Source organism: Dermacentor albipictus, chromosome 6 (genome assembly GCF_038994185.2).
Source record: "Dermacentor albipictus isolate Rhodes 1998 colony chromosome 6, USDA_Dalb.pri_finalv2, whole genome shotgun sequence".
Classification (NCBI taxonomy): Eukaryota; Metazoa; Arthropoda; class Arachnida; order Ixodida; family Ixodidae; genus Dermacentor; species Dermacentor albipictus.
The window spans coordinates 25,748,149-25,769,715 of NC_091826.1; the positions used below are offsets into that span (position 1 = coordinate 25,748,149).

General features: G+C 44.8%; 1 protein-coding gene across 6 annotated transcripts in view; it reads right to left on the reverse strand.

Annotated features, from left to right (window-relative positions):
- Positions 1-1,715: 1,715 nt before the first annotated feature.
- The window catches only part of LOC139060903 (protein FAM135A), a 49,050-nt gene continuing 29,198 nt past the window's right edge, over positions 1,716-21,567 (reverse strand). For all 6 annotated transcript variants that reach the window (XM_070540200.1, XM_070540198.1, XM_070540197.1 and 3 more), the window contains 8 exons: positions 20,327-20,436; positions 16,148-16,239; positions 14,905-15,002; positions 11,977-12,128; positions 8,761-8,871; positions 5,738-5,854; positions 4,524-4,725; positions 1,716-2,135 (listed from right to left, as the gene is read on the reverse strand). In XM_070540200.1, coding sequence (XP_070396301.1) covers positions 2,048-2,135; positions 4,524-4,725; positions 5,738-5,854; positions 8,761-8,871; positions 11,977-12,128; positions 14,905-15,002; positions 16,148-16,239; positions 20,327-20,436 — 970 coding nt within the window. In that variant the 3' untranslated portion in view covers positions 1,716-2,047. The remainder of the gene's footprint in view (positions 2,136-4,523; positions 4,726-5,737; positions 5,855-8,760; positions 8,872-11,976; positions 12,129-14,904; positions 15,003-16,147; positions 16,240-20,326; positions 20,437-21,567) is intronic.

Here is a 21,567-nt window from a genome sequence, read left to right on the forward strand (position 1 = left end):
ACACAGTGTATACCCACAAAAAGTGACCAGTGCTACATGTATATCCTGTTGAAAGAAACAGAAGGCCAGCTACCTATTGCTGACAATGGCCAACAGGCTTCTACTCTTGTTGTCACAAGCTGTAGCATGAGACAAAAGGCAGCTAAGTCAATTGATGACAGCCTGAACCAAACGGTGTATAAAACCTTTCAAATGCATGTCGCAAAAGTTCATGACCATATATAGTGTCCATTCCATGGAATGATCCAGAGTTTCTAACTTAACAAGTAATGCACATTCACGTTAGCTCGCTGAAAAGGCAAGACAGATTCGGAATCACCTGCGGCACGCAGCGAATTACAAATGAACTGTTACAACGATGTGCTTTGAAAATCTGAATTCATTCAAAGGAGTTCTATTTGCTGTTGCTTGTTTGCGTAGTTTCAACTACTACAGTGGACTCCCGATAATTCGAAGTTGCTTAACTAGAATTGTCGGTTAAATGGAAGTGAGGTGAGGGTCCCATCTATTCTGCATGCAATCCTATGGAAAAAAAATGCTTGATAGTTGGAAGTTAATTGTCTAACATATCGGTTAGGAATAAAATTTTTTAAACAGGGTTGAAGTACCTCAGACAGGCTGGCCAGCCTGTCTGAGGTACTTCAACCCTGTTTAAAAAATTTTATACCACAGTGTGCCATTCCATCTGCCAGCCCCTTTCTTGTTTTTGGATATCGGTTAGGAAGTTATTCTTTAATCAAAAGCCTCAAGGCATTTGTAACGTTTGACATGTTTGATATCTTTAAAGTACAAAAACCGCTTTGTGTATCACACTAGTATCGCCGTCATCACAGCTGACTACAGCACCACCGTTCATAAAGCGTCACGATTATACCATCAGGCCTATTTTTAAAGTGCAGCAGCGGCTTTACGTGCTGCAGCGGTATTATCGGCATTTCAGCTGATCACAGCACCACAGCTCATAAGGCGACAAAATTAAGCAGTCAAACCCGGCACAAGCAGCACGTTGGAATCCTTGTCTCCCGTGTCTTTCCTCAGGTTGGTTGACAAGCACGCTGGGTTCGTTGCACTCATTTCCGTGTGCCGTATTTCAGCTGCGCTCACGATGATGATAACCTCTGGATCCTATCGCACGCTTGACTTGGCGACGAAAGTCAAGATTTTGAAAGAAGTTGAGAAAGGAGGCACCGACAAGCAAGACATGGCATGGAAGTACAGCATCAAGCCTAACACCGTCTCAAAGTATATCAAGAACAAGCGTTCGATACTGGATGATTTTGAGAATGATCAATTCAAGATGTCTTGGAACAGAATGCGCACTCGCACCTGCAGAGCAAGCGCTGCTCCTTTGGATTAGGGAAGCACGAAGCAACCAACTTCCTCTCAGTGGTGATGTCGTTGCAGCGAAAGCCCTATCCCTTGCAGCGATGTTACGGATCGACAACTTTGTTTCGTCTGATTGATGGCTGACACGCTGCAAGCATAGTCATGACCTGGTTTGCAAAAGTGTCAGTGGAGGGAAGGCATCAGTCAATCAGAAAACGTCAATGACATGGAAGGAAGAAAAGGTTTGCGAGTAGATGAGTGAATATCAGCCAGGGGACATCTCTAATGCCGATGAGACTGCACTTTTTATTGCGATAGCAATTACATGGACACTCCAGGCGCATTTCTGCCGTCAGCGTCGCTGTGAGGTTCCGTATAAAGTCCAAGGGCGATAAAATTGTTGCCGTGCACCGTATGCTGTATGTACGAGTGAAAGCATATAAGGGTGAGCTGGCAAACGCGGTTCAATCTCACGTGCGTGAATGAGGAACGCAGCTTGGATGCATGCCCTCTCCTGTCACGCGCGAGGCAGGGGGGTCAGGCGAGGGAGGAGGGGTGTTCTTCTCTGGCTGTGCTGCTAGGGTGCCTTGATGTCCTCCTCACCCGCTGCTCTGTACAGAGTAAACACAACCGCAGCGTTTACTGCGGCGTCCACAATTCGAGTGGCGAACGGCTTCAGGGCTTCTGGTTTCATTGGAAGTGCTTCAGGGGACGATTCATCTTATCCAACGGGGAAGCTCAGACAAGTGAGCTTGACAGCAATAGTCTTGGAGCAGCTCTCGGCGACGTCCATATTGAAGAGTATGTTGCTGTGGACAGCACATTTGACAAACACTGAAATCATTGAGACTGTTCCGCACCGCAAGGCTAGTAACGAAAGTGAAATTGACGACGACATTTAAACCGAGCCATAACCGCGGGCTGCTGATGCAGCTACGGGCCTTGCCCTCGCGCAGCAGTTGTTTGCTGCAGACAACAATGCAGAAGAAGCACTTGGACACATCTACAGTCTGCAGAACTTAGTTTCTGCAGCAAGATTCTGCATGCAGAAGCAAACGGAAATTACCAATGTTCTTTTTTTTTTTCATGAATAGTGAGCTTTCGAACTAATAGAAACGTGTATTTTTGTTCTTTGTGGTTAATTTGAAGTTTGTTTAACTTGACGTTTTTCGGGGTCCCCGTGAACTTCGTATTAATGGGAGTCAACTGTAGTTGCAAACTGTACACAACATCATTGCTTGGGGAAAAAAATGTACTACAGGAAACTGAAACATGGTGGAGCTCAATGCAGCACGTTTCCATACATGGCACATGTCATCAATATGTCAAGCTCAATTTGGATGCACCATGAGAGCTTCCAATACAGCACTTAGTTTAGGAGACTAACAAAATTATTCTTGCCGTGAGTCTTATGAACCCCATAAAAACAGTAATAACATGGCACTATGGGTAATTCCAAGCACTGTCTTCAGAAACTAGCTTTGTGATGGTCGCATTACGTGGCTTCTTTGTGGTTTTGGCTATTCAGAAAACACTCTTTTCAGCGTTTGCTATTGTTTTGCAGCACTTTAGGGCATGAACAAAGAAAGTGCAAAGAAGATCAAAAGGAAGACGGATGCCAAGGATTCTGCGATAATAGCCGTGCAAAATCTGACCCTATAGCCAACACCACCACATCTTTCGGTTGAGGATCGAAAGTTATTAACAATCGAATGAGCTGTCGATAGCTTCAAAGCAGTAGCTGACGCTTTCTCTTGATGTGCAGGACGTTTGCATTGATTATTTGTTTAAATATATTCTGCACCAATAACCATTCGATGTCCATGGCCATCAGTGAGAGGAGGTGTTCTGACAAAGGTCAACATCTTTTTTTTTTTTATAGGAACTGCAAAAAAAATTGTAAAGCTTGAAAAGCTGGGAGCAGGTTTGCAGGCCTCACTTCACAAAATTAACAAATAACAAAACTCCATAATGTACATTAAAACACTTTAAAACAAACAAACTATGCCTTCCATTCGCTTACATGACAAAGCATAGCTTTGTAAACAGGACCTAGCAAAACGTGGATCATTGAAGCAAATTTCAGGTAGGATACATGTTAAAGCCGGGCTTTGGACAACTTTGCTTATCTTGAAATTTTCCCCAGTTTTTACTACTTCAAGTTAACAAGGTATAACTGTATATACGAAAGTTTTGTCGTATGAGGGTTTGTTGTAACAGATGTGGACTGTAACAGAAATTCATAAAATTTTTATATGCAATATGGAAGTAACGGCCGTATGCTAGCCATTTAAAACACTCTGAAACAATTTTCACCACATTTTAAAGATACTTAAGGGTATCGATGAAAGTGCCACTTATGCTATTCGTTAGTAAATATGTGACTCATTTGAATCAAAACTGCTTCGTGGTTGTCTCCGATAATTCGTGTCTCTGATAATTTAGAGAGAGAAACTTAACCCTTTAACTACCTAGCCCATGCTGTGCTTGTCCTGTCAGTTTGTGCCAGTATTACCAAGAACGAATTTTGATTGTTCTCAGCGTTCTGCTCTCCCGTAATGAGTCAGGCCCAATAGCTCATTTCACCAATAACTGCTCGCCTTAGGTAATCATGCGTAATCGCTTCGAAGTTTACGTTTCTTTTGCTGTCATGAAAGTTGAGAATGATATTATTGCAGCCTTTTACATATATTCAGAAAAGCTCTCTGCTGACATCCTATTCAATGTTTTCACTGGACAAGTGCATAAATTGTAGAATTAGTAGTTTTTTTCCGGCAAAACATTACTCATGTTGCGGACAAAAACAAAAAGAAAGGCAGTGCAAAATAAATAGAATAAACAAAGAAGTCACCAGTATTGCACACTCCGAGATGTACTACGCTTGTGCCTTTCCAAATAACCTGGAAAAAAAAATGTGCTGAGTAAAAAAAAAAAATAATTAACAAATTTCAAACTTTTCCAGGACAGAACTCGAGAGTTAGCAGGTTAAGCTTGGCCTCTAATGAAGCTTCCTTTCAACGCAACACACACACACACACAAAAAAAAATAACAACCTTCGTGCAGCCAAGGGGCGTAGGCAAGCACCATGATCACGATTAGTAAGCACAGTTGTATAAAATAATCTCGGTGTGTCTGGGATTAGAAAAAAAAAAGGAGGAATGGGTGGAGGTGGGGAGGAGCGAAGGACGTGTCTCACGCAAAGTACTTCAGACCCGTGACCACCATGAACTTCTCGATGAAGAGCTCGGAGTCGAGCACGGCGATGTGGGCAGCACGGCCGATGAGTGAGTTGGCCGAGCTGGGCAACGCGTGGTGCACGTCGTAACGCACCAGGCTGATGTCGGGCTTGCTGGCGAGCGGCCGAAGAAGGTGGCTCACCATCTCCCTGTACGCAGCCCCTGAGGGTGGAGCACCAGTGCACGACAGGTCAATGCAAGAAGCTTTTGATTTATTAACGACTTGACTGATTAACAGATGGACATATAAAGAAATTTCGAATAGCCCAAACAGACTGCAGCGAAACCCTCTGGACATGCTGCGCCTTCTGCTGCCGCCGCTGTGAAGTCTGCGCGTCTCCAGTAACACAAACCCACACGAACGACCCACGTTTTTAGACTGCACCACCTTCAAGATCGGTCCACGAAAACAACCAGCAGCTAGATGCCGGCCAGATAGTCGTTACAGAAGAGTCGGTTGAACTGGACAAGCGTGCTTCACATTAAATGTGCCAGTTTGACCCGAATGGCGACGCAATGACAGCAATATCAATGTAGCAAGGGGGGAGAGATGGGGGAACAACCCGCATTTTGTTTAAAACTTTCCCTGAACGCACGCCTTTTCAGGGGTTGCATCCGTACCTCATTCACAAGAATTTACGCTTGGACACAGCACAAAAGCTGCGACAAACATGGCACGGCGGATATTGACAAGCGAAGAACTGTTTTATTGTGATAACAATCAAACAAATGCTCGAGGCACATTTGCACAGTTGCCACTGGCGTCGTCGTCGTCGTGCTGTCCTGCTGTCGACGGCGCATGCATGGCTCACACGTGGAGGATTAGAAGGCCTCCAGAGATTTGGGAAGCGCATTCAGCTCCAAAAGCGATGAAGTCAAGTAGACACACTGTCATGTTATGCTCAATCGGCTCTACCGGACCCAGGGCAGCATTCCCGACTTTCACTGGTGGCAAGAGTGCTGTGCGCGTACCCTATCACGGTGAACATCAAGCTAAATTTATGTCATCCTTTCTTCAGACGCTCACCAACGCTGACAGTTTTCGTTCGATCTCGCCTCTCTCACCGTTCGTTGCGGAATTCTTTTGGAAAACTTGGTGAAACAGTAAAATCGTACAGCAAGCCGGAATTCGTAAGCTTTAGGGGAAAATTTTAGTGTTGGAAGGTATGCTTACCTATTGGCGTCGCGTCCTTGACTGCTGCCTTGCAGAGCTCAATCCTTGCTGAGTGGATGGGCACGTAACGGTCTTGCATAGACCCGAAGAGCAACACGTGCTTGAAAAATTCCAACCCTGAACGCGAGAGGAGACGCAATGAGAACACATCTGGCACCACATGTGGCATGATCCATGATACTGCTACATACGTAAGCACAACCAAATAATGTTAATAGAGAGTTGTACATATACATAATCACCATTCTCAGAATGGTGGGTTACTGGTGGGAGGGGCATTAATGTGAGCAGCTGGGTCAGTCTGCTATTTTGTGGCACAGTTTAACACGGAAGAACACAGAGCTATTATTGCAGTAACTGGCCATATGCTACTTACCGTATTTATTCAAATCTAGGCCGATGGCTTTCTTTTTTTTTCAAATATAATCATATACCGAACTCTAAGGTCGGCTTAGATTCAAGGATTTTTAAAAACGCACCAGTTTGTAATTGAAAATGATAAATATGCTGCATAGCTAGCGCCATCTAGAAAAGTCAGTATCGCAGCCGCTACTAGCCATGCCATTAGCCAACCGAAGTACACGAGCGACGGCGCCAGTTTGACCTGTGTCATATCGGTAACGTGGCTAAGTATCGGCATGCAGCGTGGCGTTATCATGGTGGCACTAAACAGGCGATGCCACAAACGAAAAGTTGTGCTAGCGACAGACGCATCGTCAAACGTTCAAGCTGGGCGGGACTTCAGCGTAGATGAGAAAAACGTCGGTCGTTGGAGGGGGCAACGAGAGTTGCCTTTTGCGTGTGGCGCAATGAGGATGTGACAGCGATAAGGAAGATAAGCGTGCGATAACAGAGAGGAGCTGTTCACCGAGATCGCGCCGCATTTCGCCGCGTATGAGCCGTGCCACACTGCGTACGCATGTGCATCCGCAAGCATACGAGGCTGGCGGCGATGATGACTTAGAGAGTTCGGCATGTTTGCATTAAATAAATGCTGTTTTCATTTTGTGAATGTTGTCCTCACTTTTTTGTTCGGCTTACATTCGAGGCACGTTCTTAAATTTTTTTTCTGCCGTCGAACATTCAGGGGCCGGCTTAAAATCAGCGCGGGCCTAGACTCGAGTAGATACGGTATCTGCTAGCGTAAAGTGTCAGCAGTGATGCAGTTGACAAACTGGAGTCCCTTTTACTTTATGTTGCTTTGACAAGAACATCCACTGAATACAAAAGCGTTTCTCATGTTGTTAGGCAAAGCATCACAACAGGTTGCTACCAGCATTGTTACTGCCTTCCACATTCACCATAACCTGGCATCTCCGCAAAAAGTCGACTAGTTAAATCTTTTTAACAAGTGCTTTGTGTCAAAATTGTGTCGTCGTATCAGTGGATGCGCAGGCCATTATAGTTAGCTTGAAAGCCCACCGATTTGAGAAGATACCTTTAAAGCCGTTTTCTCGCCTTGCATACTGACAAATTTTTTTTGTTACTCTTTTAGTGCATCTTCAGTCAAACCATTTTGATACAGCATTGATTAGGCGTTGCAGATACCAAGCACGTTGTTTCCAAGAATCTATCTTTCTTGCGATTTTCGTGATCCCAACCCCACGTCCCCCCTTAAACGGCTACATTTGAGATAACATAGTTCTAAGCCCCACCCTGCACATTCATTGCGTATTCAGAAAAACTGCCTAGTGCTAGAGACAAATTTATTCGCATATTTGTGGACAGGGACAGCAAGCTTAAAGCTTACATCCACTTCCACTCACACCTGGCACTGACGGGGATTTTTCCACAAGTGATCAATCAAGAAGGCAGCTGCAAATGGCTTCAGTCGAATCTCGATATGACGAACATTGATATAACTACAGTCAAACCTCGATATATCGAACACAGATATATCGAATTATTGCGTATATCGAACAATTTCTATATCACATGGAAAATCGCATGCATTTTTAATTCTTTATTTCGAACGGGGCCGGATGTAAAATGGGTATATCGAACTCCACCGCCCCAGACCAAATGCGCTCTGTTGACAGGAGGCGAGCTTTCCCGCAACACTCTCGAAGATAGCGGCGGCGCGATCGGCGTTCCAGACTGCTGCGTACGACAGCTGCCCACATTGGTTGCGCCGAGGGCCCCATTTGAACGTAGCGGTGTACGCACGCGGTGGCTTGGAGCCAGCACGGCCGCCTCGATCACGCGCACACCCATGCGCGCACGGCGGGGCAAGCCGCTTCGACCACGCGCGCACGGCGAGACTTGCCCCCGCCGTGCGCGCGTGATCGAGGCGGCCGTGGAGCCAGTTGGAGCGCTTTGGCGGTGCTGAGCCACACAGCATGTGCATTGAGGACTTCGTTGGCGGTGACCACAGCACCGGAACAGTGGCGGAGTTAACAGACGTGGAGATCGCGGCAGAAGTGACTGCTGAGCGGCCAAACGAAGACGCTGCCGAGGCTGATCCAGCAAGCGCTGATGTTGCCCCGCTTCCGACTGCAACTGAGGCTGTAGTTGCTTTGGCCATTGTACGCCGCTACTGCGGCACAATAGAAGGCACTGGACTGTCTCTTGTGGACCGTTTGGACTATGTTGAAGACGCCGTGGTCAAGCACGCGGTTGCCAATATGAAGCAGGCTACGCTGCTTCAGTACTTTCAGCGAACTAAATAAATACTTTGTTTGAAGTTTCATGTGAGTATCTATTGCGCCACGATTGGTTCATTGATTGATTTGCGCTAGTTTTTGACGGGTTTTCTACGTGATTTTATATATCGAATTCTGGCTACATCGAACTATTTTGCGATCACCGCGCTGTTGGATATATCGAGGTTCGACTGTAATTATTGGATATAACCAAGCAGATAGAAAATCTGTCTCACCATTATCTATATATAATCACTAAGTGCTTATAACAAATATTAGATATAACAAAGGTACTTTTGCGTCAGATGCAACTTTGTTAGAACGAGGTTCAATGGTACCGAGTATAGCAGTGGCAGAAGGATATTGCGAGCGGGTACGAACCAGGCTTCTGACTGAGCTTGTAGAGGAACGACTGCCGAATGTCAGCCGTGTCCTTCATGGCCAGCTGGAGCAGGGAGCCAGACTTCTTCCACTTCTGCATAAACCACATGCCTGCCAAAGGAAGCGAGAAAAAAAAATGAGCTGTTGAAACGAGTGGTACACATACCAGCCAACCTGAGAACCTTAAGATTCATGAAATCTCACAGACACGATACATGCCTTTTGTGGGACACATGCATTAACGATTATGCACCTTTAGTTGTAGTACACAAGCAGCAGCAAACTTGGAATAGCAAGAAACGACAAGAAACACATTGTTTTTATAGATCATAATGACTTTCTCAGCGTTCCTCCTTGTGCCAATTTCAACAGGTTCAGTAACTTGCCTGTATAAACTTGCTCGCAGCAAGTATAACTCTGGCATGCAATCACCATCAGAAGGTATAAGTACCAATGATATGAGCTTTTTCACTAACAGTGCTTTTCGAAAAATTTGACGTACCATTTGCAAAATCGTAAATTGAGCCTGAACTTGTAAACTTGACGGAAAATTAATGAGAATTAGCAGATCTGGGGACAGGATATGAGGTGATCAACACGCACAGTTTGTTTTCCAGCATTCAAAGTCGCACAAAAGGTATAATAGCTCTAAAACCCTTGCAAGGAAGCATATTGTGCACTGTGGACAGGATAAGCCCAGTGAGTCACTACCTTTGATTGCACAGTCTGTGGAATTGGCCCCACTGACTTGGTGAGACAGCACCAAGACACACCAAACGTGGCAGGCAGACAAAGAAAGCTACACTTTATAAATATTGCCATATTTAGTTGATTATAAGGCACACACAATTATACAAAGTACAGGTGCAGTCAGGGACTCTCCAAAGAAATATGCACACATATATTAGAGATGATGCAAAGGACACGTAAGGTTGCAAGACAGGATTGGATTTCAACATGGTGCAATGTACTTCACTGTACTTGTTATCGATACAAGTTGATGATGAAACATAATCCTTCACATGTACTACGATTCTGCCACATGAACAACGGTGATCAGTCACTATCATTCCAGATAGCAATGCAGCGCTAATAAAAATAGCACAGTGTCCATGTGCTCTTTCTTGTTTTGTCCAGTCTGATAGCATTGTTTTCATAAAATTACGAACTAACTAGCCCGACAGTCAATCCTCAACAACCCTTAAATCATTATGACAACCTTGGCATAAACGCCATGACTATGAGTAGTCGGTGCCATCATTTAACCAATCTTTCCTGTGCGCTTGTTGGGTAGAGGGTTTTCTTTAAACCTTATCTAGTGAATTTTCTTCATGCGAGTTCTGTCGCAGTGTCGTGTGGGTGACCAGTTTATTTTGGTGTCAAGCATTGATGCTGTGTTTTAATGGTGTTATCGTTAGTCCTTTTTCTTCTGACTTGTTCTTTTTCTTGTTGTTGCACTTCTGTGTGTCCTATTTACTACTGACATGTTGTATTTTCTAGAGCGAAGTCTTTGTTTTATGCTTGCGATACTCATCTTTGCCAATCACATGCTGCTCTGGCCTATGGGCACAAGCTTGTTTCACACTTGCCACTGAACTCTACGAGGGCCAGAGCTCCGTCAAGCTGAAACACGCAGCTTAGCCACCATGCAGCAATAGCCCCTTGCTTCTCTGAGAAATAAGAATGCTCAGTCATCTCTTAACTTGATTGCAAATTAGATTACTTGATTTACTTATGATTACAGACTGGAAGTTAAAACTTGCTCAGTCACTCTGAGAACATGAGCTTTGTCAAGACATCACAGTTATTTCAAAGTTGTCATTTTCCATACATTGTATTCGCTGCCATGACATCACTCGTGAGTCAATAAGTGGTTTCATCTGTGCTGTGCGATCAAATCGCAAACTGCAGAATGAACTGAGTCACGCACTCCGCTGCTCCCCGAGTTTGAGCCATGAGCTGGCCATGCAACGACCAGCAATCCCCACGAAATGATTTGATCATCATCAGCATCAACCTATTTTATGTCCACTACAGGATGAAAGGGGTTTCCCCCAGTGATATATAATAACTCGTCTTGCAGGTGCTGATTCCATTAATATGGTAGACAGCAATAACAGCCTGCTTAGCTCTTCTGTGAAGTTCTTAGGCTGTTTACAAACACAATACCAAAATCTACCCAGGCAACACTCAATGTCAGCAGGACATATTCGGTATGAATGCTGCCGCATATTCCGCATCGTCTTTAGCATGTACTGAGACCGACAACAGTCTAACTGGCAAAAGAATCTCCTTTTTGGGTATTTTCTGGGGACAATGGGGCAGGGAGGAGGGGATTGTCCTGAAAACGTTTTGTTGAGCTTAATACTGGTCACAATGAGAGCTAAAAAGTTACCAAGGAAGCTGTTGTTATAGTTTGAAATTAACCAATTCTCTTTGATATGGATCTGTTTGTTACGGCAAATGACATCGCCGTGCCTTTGCCGCACCCGCGCATCGCTTGGCCCAGTGCTTATGCCAACAAGAGCACCCAGAAGTACGTTGTTTACCCCAATGCATGCGAAGACGTTTAGAAACGGATTACAAGTGGTATGCCAAAGCATTTTATGCAATGAAGTACCCAAACAACCTTGCAAAGTATGATACTGAAAATGTACTGAAATAACTCTGAAGAGCTTGTTTTTAGGATGTCCCGAAAATACCACTAGAGTGTAGACTAGAGGACTGGGACCGCATAGGGCAGCTAGCTGGACCTAACCATTGTGCTCCGTGTGTGTTGCTCCCATGGAACGTTCTGTGCGATTGCCACCGCTAGTTGACACAGAGACTTTTGAAGGTGGCACCGCATTCGCGGTGCGACTCGGGCTTGGACCTGTGGCACATTCTCAGTCTGTGGAAAGACACCATCCAGCACATGACGTGCCACGAAAGAGCTGCCAGTGTTTCTGCGGTCCCCAGGTCCTGACGAAACTTTGCGACTATCTTCATTGCGCATGTGCGTGTGTGACTGCGTGTGCTGTTTGTGGGTTTATGTGATCACTGTGAGTACTGCAATTATCACCAAGTACCTGCAGTAGAATACACCAATTATCACCAAGTACCTGAAGTAGGACACCCCAAGGATGTTACTGGGTTACCTAAGGTTTGGACAGCCTGCTTTCAGCTGATGAAGGCAAACCACGCAAGGACAAAAGAATCGATTCGACTCAAACTTACCCATGTTGACGAGACCACTGTTGTTGAACAGCGTGCCGAGGTGAGGGCCTGAGAGTGAGAGGAACGTGCACAGCAGGTTCAGGTAAGGCTTCATCTCGGGTCGAGTCAGCGCACTGCGGATGATGATGTTTCCTAACGAATGGCCGATGAAACTGCACAGAAAAGAAGCAGTGCGTAAGTGTTCGAGCATCAACCAAATCGATTCAGTAAAGAAAAGCACGCAACAGAATAGCCCAATTGCAATAGTGAGGCCCCCCTCAACACCAACTCCCCCCTTTCCTTGTGCATGTACAAGGGCTGTGGAATGGGGCTACGAATTCCATTCCTATTCCACTGTGTTGAATGATGCGGCGACAGTTTCATTCATTTCAATTAATTGGAGCTGGATGTCCAACCCAACTCCCATTCCAGTTATGCCCGTACATAACAGTTCATTCTTTCAATTCTGGCAAATTGCCACAAGGTAACAGCTTTAACAATGTGAAGCTTTGGCAGGAAAGTACCCGTCCACGCACATGATGCTCCCAAGGTAACATGTAAACATTCATTCCATTCCTATTCAATTTCGACGGAAATAAAATCAGCAAGATTCCATTACAATTTCATTTACATTCCTAGCTTTAAAAAAAAAATCACAGTGGCTCCGAAATCTATTCTATATTCAGAGGTTGCAACTACGCAACTCTGCCACTCACTATACTATAGTAGGATACAACTTTAGAAAAAAGGGGGCATTTACTCCTCCGAGGCGAATGCGCACGAGCATCCACCAATGGGCGTGCACTCTGGACCGACGTCATGCGCCGGACGGCCGGTGACCTCGCCGCTTCGGTCATCTGGGCGGGGCCTCCCCTTTTTTCTAAAGTTGTATCCGACTATAGTAACATAGCTGCCACAAGACCTGTGTCAGTGAAGTACAGTGAAATCTCGTTGATACGATTCGGCTAAATACGTTTTTCGGCATAATACGTTTTTTTTTCGTTCCCGGCCGATGCCCTATAGAGGTAAATGCATTTTTGTACGGCTAATACGATCGTATTTCCACGTCGGTTTGGATAATACGATCCCGGAAACGTCTTCTGTATGATGATAACATCAGAGCCAGTCCTTTGAAGCGGGTGGGCAGAGCTACTGAAATTAACATCGAGCGAAACGACAGGCACGGCGGACTAAAGACGCGGCGACGCGCGCTTTGTATGCTCGAGGTTTGGCCTGGCTCGGCTCGGCTAGAGTCCGGCCGTGCTTCTGCACAGCGCCTGCAGCAGTGTGGCGGCCTCTGGGAGCAATTTTCGCAAGCTCGCACACCAAACGCACCGCATCGTCGGCGCGGTTGAGGCGCTATTGGCGTTTTTCCGCGATGTGATGCGGAGCGCTGATTGGCCGGAGCAGCGCGTTCAAATCCCGCGGGGTAAAGCGCGCCTACCATTGGCTGCTGCGCCGGCGGCGGCGGCTGCTCAAATCCCGCGGGCTAAAGCGCGCCTGCCATTGGCTGCTGCCCGGGCGGCGGCGGCTCCTCCCTGTGATGGCGCGCTCGCGTCCCTTGCTCGCCTGCTTTCGAGCTGTTCATCGCCTAGCGCTATCTTTTAGATTATTTGCTCAGCTTTCTCTTTTTTTCGCTAGTTCTTCGCTGCACGCGATGCCGGCAAAGCCCAAGACAGTGCAGATGTTCGGTGCACGGGAGCGCGATATGCGTCTTGTACGAGCATCGAACTTCCTATCTTCCGCAGCGAGTGCCGACTGCGTAGACGCTTTTCAGCGGCGAAACTGTGCTTTCGGCTGTCGCCAGTCGAAAATCCGACACACTGAGTGTGCCTGGAGCCGCAAGAGCTAATTAGAAGCTCCGCAGGAGCTTTCTAATAAAAAAAAAACACGTGTTCAACTTTAAGGCCTGTTTTCTCGGAATGTATTTTTTCGCTAGTAGTGGTGCTAGGGAAGGCGATATCTCAAGAACCGCTTTTCAGATTTGTATACCGTTTTTTTATTCTGTTCCTGAGTGACTTTGCCAGGGGGTAACAGGCTTCTTTTTTTGAAAGTTGGTGCAGTTAATTTATAATAAGCAATTAATTTTTGATGAATGTGGTCATTACTGGCTACATCAAATTCAAAGTTGTCTTAAAATTTTTTGGAGGGGAAATTAAAGAAAAGGGCTCTTTAGCCCCCTGGGATATCTATCAAGGAATCATCACAGTGAATTTCAGCTTCCTACGATGTCCTGGCATTTCTCCAGGCTTTTCCTCAGGCATATACATGAATCACCTAGCTAAACCTCAATAACTCTGGAACTAATAAACATATCTTCATGAAACTTTGCAGTTCCTTATAGTTCGGTGGTGTGAACATATCCTGAAAGTTTCATCTGGATATCTTAAAAAATAAGAAAGTTCGGTCTCCAGGGTAGCCTCCCCCCTTAATAAAAGCAAGTTCTGTGCCAAGTATGTATTATTCGCGATCTTTTGGAGTCCGTTTTGGATAATACGATTTTTGGATAATACGTTTTTATTTTCGGTGCCCGTGAGAATCGTATCAACGAGATTCCACTGTAGTAACTTCAAAATCAAGAGCGTCATCAAAGAAGTGTTAGTTTGCACTTCAATACTTCAATGTGCAAATTAGACATGAATTCTGCAACATCGCAAAGAAAAAAAAGAAAGAGTGAGCACCTTCAATGATAACCACTCCCTTCTTGAGGCACTAGGTTTCAAATTATGTGCCTTTATTGCACATATATAACTGCAACAAAAATTATTTATTTGTTGGGTAGATGTTTGTTTACATGTCTCCAGCTGGTGGGAACTTAAGAGCTAGCATTTCAGTGTTTCTTTAAAATTATAGCTTTTAAGTAAGCTCACTGAGACAAAGGCAAACATCAATAGTGAGCTTCATGAAAGACAATAGCTCTCACATGAAAGATTATCACATAGGACTTGCCTGATTTTGGCGGGCTTCAGAGCGAACACTTCAATGTGGTAGCTAATTTCAGAGACAAGACGGTCTGTCATGGTTTCAAAATCTTCAAAAGTTTCACCCTGTAATGAGCAAAGCAAATAATTAGAATGACGAGCAATAAAATAATTCCCGAGGATTTCCGCTATGTACAATGCTGCTCCATGCTACTCTGGACAGTTCAGACAATTCAGCCTGAATTGCAACTATGATTGCGTAATTTTCCTTAAGAGCATGAACCCAGAAACAATGCACTAGAGTTTGGTTTTTCTTCAATACGAGGACATTGTAGGCACCAACGACAGAAGCAGCAGCCCTGGCAGCGCCCTTATGTAATGCTTTTTTCAACCACAATGCATAAACGTCTTTTCGTTTTGCGTCATTGTTCTAGCAGACAGGGAAAACAAAACAGAAGTCCACTATATGCTAATTATTGTTGCTGCAGACATGTTTGCATCAGCAGATAAGCAGAACGAAGCCACTGCAATTATAGTACTATGTGCTTAGTTGATAAGATTGTCACAAGATGGTGCCACCAGCAATACTGCCTGCATCCATGTCAGTGATTCCAGAATAGTTGAGCCTGATTATAGTGAAGTTGCATCTGACAAACATACCTTTATTCGGTATTCATTATAAGCATATATTCATTACATGCTGATATCAGAAAGAAACATTTCAGATTGCATGGTTACATACAACAATTTGTTACATTCATGTTATATCAAAGTTTGGTTGTAATCCATAAACTGCAGTACATTTGTGGGCAGGCAAAAGCTATGTATTGCTAAAACACTATGTTACAATCGCTGTAAAAAGCTCATCACCAGAACAATATGGTACACAACGTACAACGATGAAGGAATGTAATGAGCTGGTGCTTCCGAACTCTAGTTTAACCTATGCAGTGGCTGTCAGTGCCAGTGACAGTGATACTATACTATTGGAGAATCATTGGAAAAAATATGGGAATGAAACATCTGTGCTTCTAATTACTTCTAGAAAGATTGTATCAGAGTATAGTCCAATCCTATTAAGGGGACCTTAAAACGGAGCTTCCAGCAGTAACACAACTATATGCGATGCTCAAGTACAAACACAAAACAAGCCTAATATGAATAACAAACTGCTAGGCAGCTGAATTTTGTTTAGTTTTTTTCTGCTTGATAATCATCAGTTCCTCACTCATGCACAACTGAAGAAAGGAAGCTGTGAAAGAGTCAGTCACCTGATTTCTCTCAGACATGAGGAACTCAAAGTTGACCATGGGCAGCCCCAACTCAAGGTAGGTGCGGACCAGTCTCAAATCAGCACTGTTTCCTGCATCATAAAGAGCAAACGAGAGAAGCAGCACCGTTTAGACATTACACGTGACTAGGCCTCAGCAGCAAACACAGTGAGGCAAAACGAAGCGGTTCAAATTATTCATTAAGCACAAGCCAGCTGCTGTGATCTTGCCACTTAGGCACAACAATGTTAGGAAGAAGCACAGGCGCAAGAACAACAGACAAAAAAGGAGTAATAATAAGAAGATAGAAGACAGGCGCGACATGAACATACGGCATTTTTGTGGCCCCTGTTCAAGAGCACACAATCTTCATCTTGACACTCGACACCTGAGAGAGGGCAGTGCCACTACTTGACTAAAGCTGCCATTATATTATGTCACCATGCCTCCAAAATTCCTGCACTAAAACTGCAAAAAAAATTTTGAAATCACATTCTGGAGTTTTACATGCCAAAAACCACGATCTGATTACGAGGTATGCAGTAGTTGGGAACTTCGGATTAATCTTGACCAGCTGGGGTGTTCTTCAACGCGCACCTAATGCACGCCACACGAGCATCTTTGCATCCTGCCCCTATCAGAATGCAACTGCCGCAGGCTGGACTTGAACCCGCAACCTCGAGTTCAATAGCAAAATGTCATAGCCGCTGGGCCACCGCGACGGATAACTACTGTTACATAACGTGTTCTCAGCATCTGCAAAGAAGCAACAAAGCAGAGGCACATTTCTCAAGCAGTTCCTCATCACAGACCTAGTCAAGCCGAATTTGTGGCTTTCAGTGCCCCTGCCATCTGTGTGTTGTACAGATATGAAATAAAGTTCAGTTTCAAGCATTACCAAAGGAGAGAGAGAGGGAACTTAAATCTGAGAAATGGTAGACAGGTCGGCCTGAGGTAAATGCCCTCTGGCCTACAGTGCTATGCTAAGAAGGATGGGAAAAAGCAAAAAAAAATGGGGGGGGGGGGTTATGAGGAGTGACAATGAGATTAGGCAGTAGGATGATGCTATACCGAGAGTTTCCAGTAACTTGAACCGAACATTAAAGAAATGATAGTACACCTTCAACAAATGAGATCAGTGGTGTATTACTTGAAGTCGTGCATAACCAGGTGATTATGTTTAAACGCAATTGCTTAGACAATTAGTTAAATTTAAATATGCAAATTTAATGGCATAAACGGTATTAGAATAGTTGTAAAGAGTGCTCAGAACCACCAAATGAAGTTGTTTACATCACTTTAACCTTTACACATTTTTTTTTCAGGCTCTGAAGAAACCCCACAAATTAAAAAAAAAAAAATCCAAGGACACCTACATACTTCCTTACGAGTTATAAATGCGAAAGCATTAATGTCCAATTGAACGTCGCTGAGCGGTCTTTCGAGTTATGAACTCCTCGCGGGCCAGCAAGCGTATTGAAATGCTTGGCTAACGCCTCTCAGACAGCATAAGCACGATGCACTTTGATCCATGACATCATGCTACTTTGCCCGATAGCCACAGAATCTAATGAGGATGCTCCCGAGTGAGCCACGGTGAATGTGACATCGCCCCTTTCGTCGCGGTGAGCTTCACAATAGAAATTTCGATCCAAGCAGCGTGATGTCATAAAGCAGAGATAGCAGCCCTGCTAAGAGGCGCTGGTTTAGTCTAGTGGGTATAACACTTGCCTTCTGAGCATGGCATCGTAGGTTTGATAATCACTACCAATATTTTTTCATTCGAACTTAATACCATATTTATTCAAATCTGCACCGATACTTTTATCAAATAATCATGTAACAAACTCTAGGGTCGGCTTAGAATAAAGGATTTAAAATAATGCGCCAATTTGTGATTGAAAATGATAAATATGGTGCACAGCTAGTGCCATCTAGAAAGTTGGCATCGCAGCCGCTATTTGCTGCGTGAGTAGCCAATTGAAGCACAGAGAAAGGACTACTGAAGTAATAGAGCGATGTCGCTATTTTGGTCTGTGGGTCATATTGGCACGCAGCTTGGCCCGTAGTGTGATGTTATCGTAATGGCACCAAACAGGCGATTTCACTATAGTGCCGCTTTCAAACGGAAAGTTATACTAGCCACAGAGGCATCGTCAAAAGGTCAAGCCAGGCGGGACTTCAGCATCGATGAGAAAAACGTCCGTCGTTGGAGGGGGCAACGAGAGACACTTTTTGCGTGTGCCACAACGAGGAGATGACAACGTTAAGGCAAATAAGTGCGCGATAACAGAGGGGAGCTATTCACCAAGATCGCTCCACGTCTGCAAGCGTGTGTGTGGTCTGAGCTATAGCGACGAGTCTAGCGGCGATGATAACATAGAGTGAGCTCGGCATGTTCATATTAAATGAATGCTGTTTTAATTTTGTGAACGCAGTCCTCACTTTTTTGTTCAGCCTACATTCGAGGTAAGTTTTTTCATTTTTTCTGGCTTTGGACATTTGAGGGTTGGCTTAGAATCAGGGCCGGCCTAGATTCGACTAAATACGGTAATGCGATAGCATTAAATGCCCCGTGTCGCAGAAACTCAGTCGTCGGCACCCTACGTCTAGCGTCGACCGTCTTGTAGGCGAAAAATCATTCCGAACCACGCGTGCCCAGTTACGCAGGCCCTCCGTGTAGCACAAAGATGTTACTGAACTAATTGAATTAGAAATGCATCAGGAAAATCATAAAGTACGACTTGCACTCAACCTACGGGCATGATAGTGCCGGATTGTAATTTGAATATACGAGAATACGTAATTCTGTTACGCGGAAACTACAACACAAATCCTTCTTCCAGCGTCTCTACTATTCACAGAGCGGTGCACCCGGTTCCTTGCAACACCATTCAGATGGTGCTCACCTTCGCACATCCTTCTACCAGAAAGCTCGCCTTCATCCATAGCGTTCGCTGCCAGCATTTCTCGGTAAACATTACGGTTACATAAGCTGCAGTTGCTGGATAGCCCGAGAAGCAGTCAGGGATCTTTGAATGCTATGGCATTCTTTGTTTAAAGGCGAAGCTTAAATGTCCTCCAAACTTTTTTCAGTTTTTTTATACACTAATTTCTTTATAGGATTACCGGCGTGAAGTTAGAATGCGGGCGAGAGCTTGCATGGACAAGGAACACGCGGAGAACACAGCCTTCCGAGAGCAAGGGTGACGTGGTGTTGTGGCGATGCCCTCTCCCCTCAAGCAACACCTGGCGTGCCAGCATGGCAGCAAGCGTTGCCCTTCGCCTGCTCTGCTCCGTCAAGGTGCACACATGACGTGGCGTCGCAGCCGATGGGAATTTCGGTGCTGTTTTGCTGCTACAGGCACCGGGTTTTCGCTCAATGGGCCATCTGATGATGTTGCATCAAAAATGACACGACTGCACTCTTGCGTCTCTGGATAGCAACGCTCTTCATTGTGTTTTCAAAGAATGAAACCTACGTGCCCATAGTAAAGAAACTCGATGTAAAACTTGACCCGTGTGTTCGCATCCCCCATTCAATGCCTGCCTCTCTCACATTTAGAACTGTGGCTAATTTTGATCTTCACAATGAAGGTGCTGATGTACGCTGGATGCCATGGCCTATCCTTCATGTTTTTGTGATATGCATGCAGACTTCTTTTCTTCAAAAGCAAAGTTAATCCAAGCAGATGCTGCTGAAATCCACAAAGTTACGGTGACCTGGACTGGTGGTATAATGTAAAATTATTTCAATCAGTTTTTACTCCAAATCGGCCATCAGCCTTCTGTGATAGGTCAAGCTGGCTCAGGCTCTGCCCATAAGGGAGGATGCGATACCTATATGGGCAAAGCCCAAGCCATTTTCACTTATGAGGAAGGGCTAATGGTCAATTTGGAATAAAAACAGATTGGACTAATTTTACCTTATAACGGCCCTGGTTCAGAAATCTATGGGCAAAATTGCCACAAATCTTTCAATTTGGAGTCACTTCTCACTTGCCAAGCCTCGACGCACATCAAACGCAGCCACCTAGCTTATTACAAAAACAAAATTTACGATTACAGCTTAGCTTAATATTCTTATTCAGCGTTCCTTTCAAGCTTCAAGCCAGACCAGCATGCACAGATAAGCCAATGTGAACACTTTTCAAGAAAATAAATGCCCTTGGCACTTACCGTCTAAACCATGCACACATATCACAAGGTGAAGTCCTTCGGGGCTGAACGCTCTCAGGTCGTTATCACACTGAAAGTAGGGCACCGACGACGCCAGCACCGGGAAATCACTGCAATGGGGCAGCAAGCAAGAAAACACTTTAGAAGTTCTGGCGAGTATTGGGGAAACGCTGCCAGGCTCTGCTAATAGAGCAGCAAGTGGCTCTGGGTATCTCGCCATGCGATGCGAACGCCAACAACTATGGGACTGCATTCATTCGCAAGTCACATCCGTCACACATTTGCAACCATTCTCCCAATTTACAACTCTCAATTGACTTGCAATCCTTCACAGTTCTCTTGTGCACACTGCTGACAGTACCTGTGGCGCCATCTATCAACTGCTGCCACCATTATACAGTTGACTTCCATTGATTCGACCCTGATGGGACCAGTGAAATTGATCAAATTTTTCAGCAGGTCGAATTACACAAGATGCAGAAAAGAATGCCACTAGCGATTCATTTGGCATCATTTGCACGATTCTAATGCGGTCCCTCTGCTCACGTGTCGAAAGAAAAAATGACATTAAAGCTTATAAACAATGAACCTAATCACGCACAATTTTTTAGCAAGACATATGGGCAGGGTCTAATGTGTTGCACAATGGTGACTGGTTATATAGTTAGGTTCACCGCAATTCATCCGTGTTATGCGCTAAAGCATACGAACGTCACTAAGGCAGGTTATGTTTTCTGTCAGATTTCACCAGCGCAAGCAATTTTCGACCCAACTTTCTAGGGGGAAAAAAAAGTGTGCACTAGAACTGGGTAAATACCGTAGTCAAACAATGTGAGAGCTAAAGTTATTGCTTGAAAATTTTCCTAGGGCAGGTGGTAAATGGGCATTTTTGACAGGAGATGACGCACATTCAGCGTATTCACTGTCACCTAAGGTTCGCCGAGACAGATGCTGCCACTAGAGGAGTCGCTATGGGGTCACTAGGGGTCAGGTGCATGCATGCTGACTGGTCAAGTTAGAATTATATGGCAAAGGCCAATTTTAACACTTAAATAATGAATGTTGGAGCGCATAGAAACGTGCAGGCGCTGGCCAGGACTTTTGTCCGGGGTCTTATTAACCGAAAATCAAATTAACGAGAGTTGAATTAATGGAAGTTTACTGTACTACATGCACAAGAAGGATGCAGAATTGGAGGGGCTTAACATGCAAAAGCAACCAAAAGGGCAGGAGAAATGCCA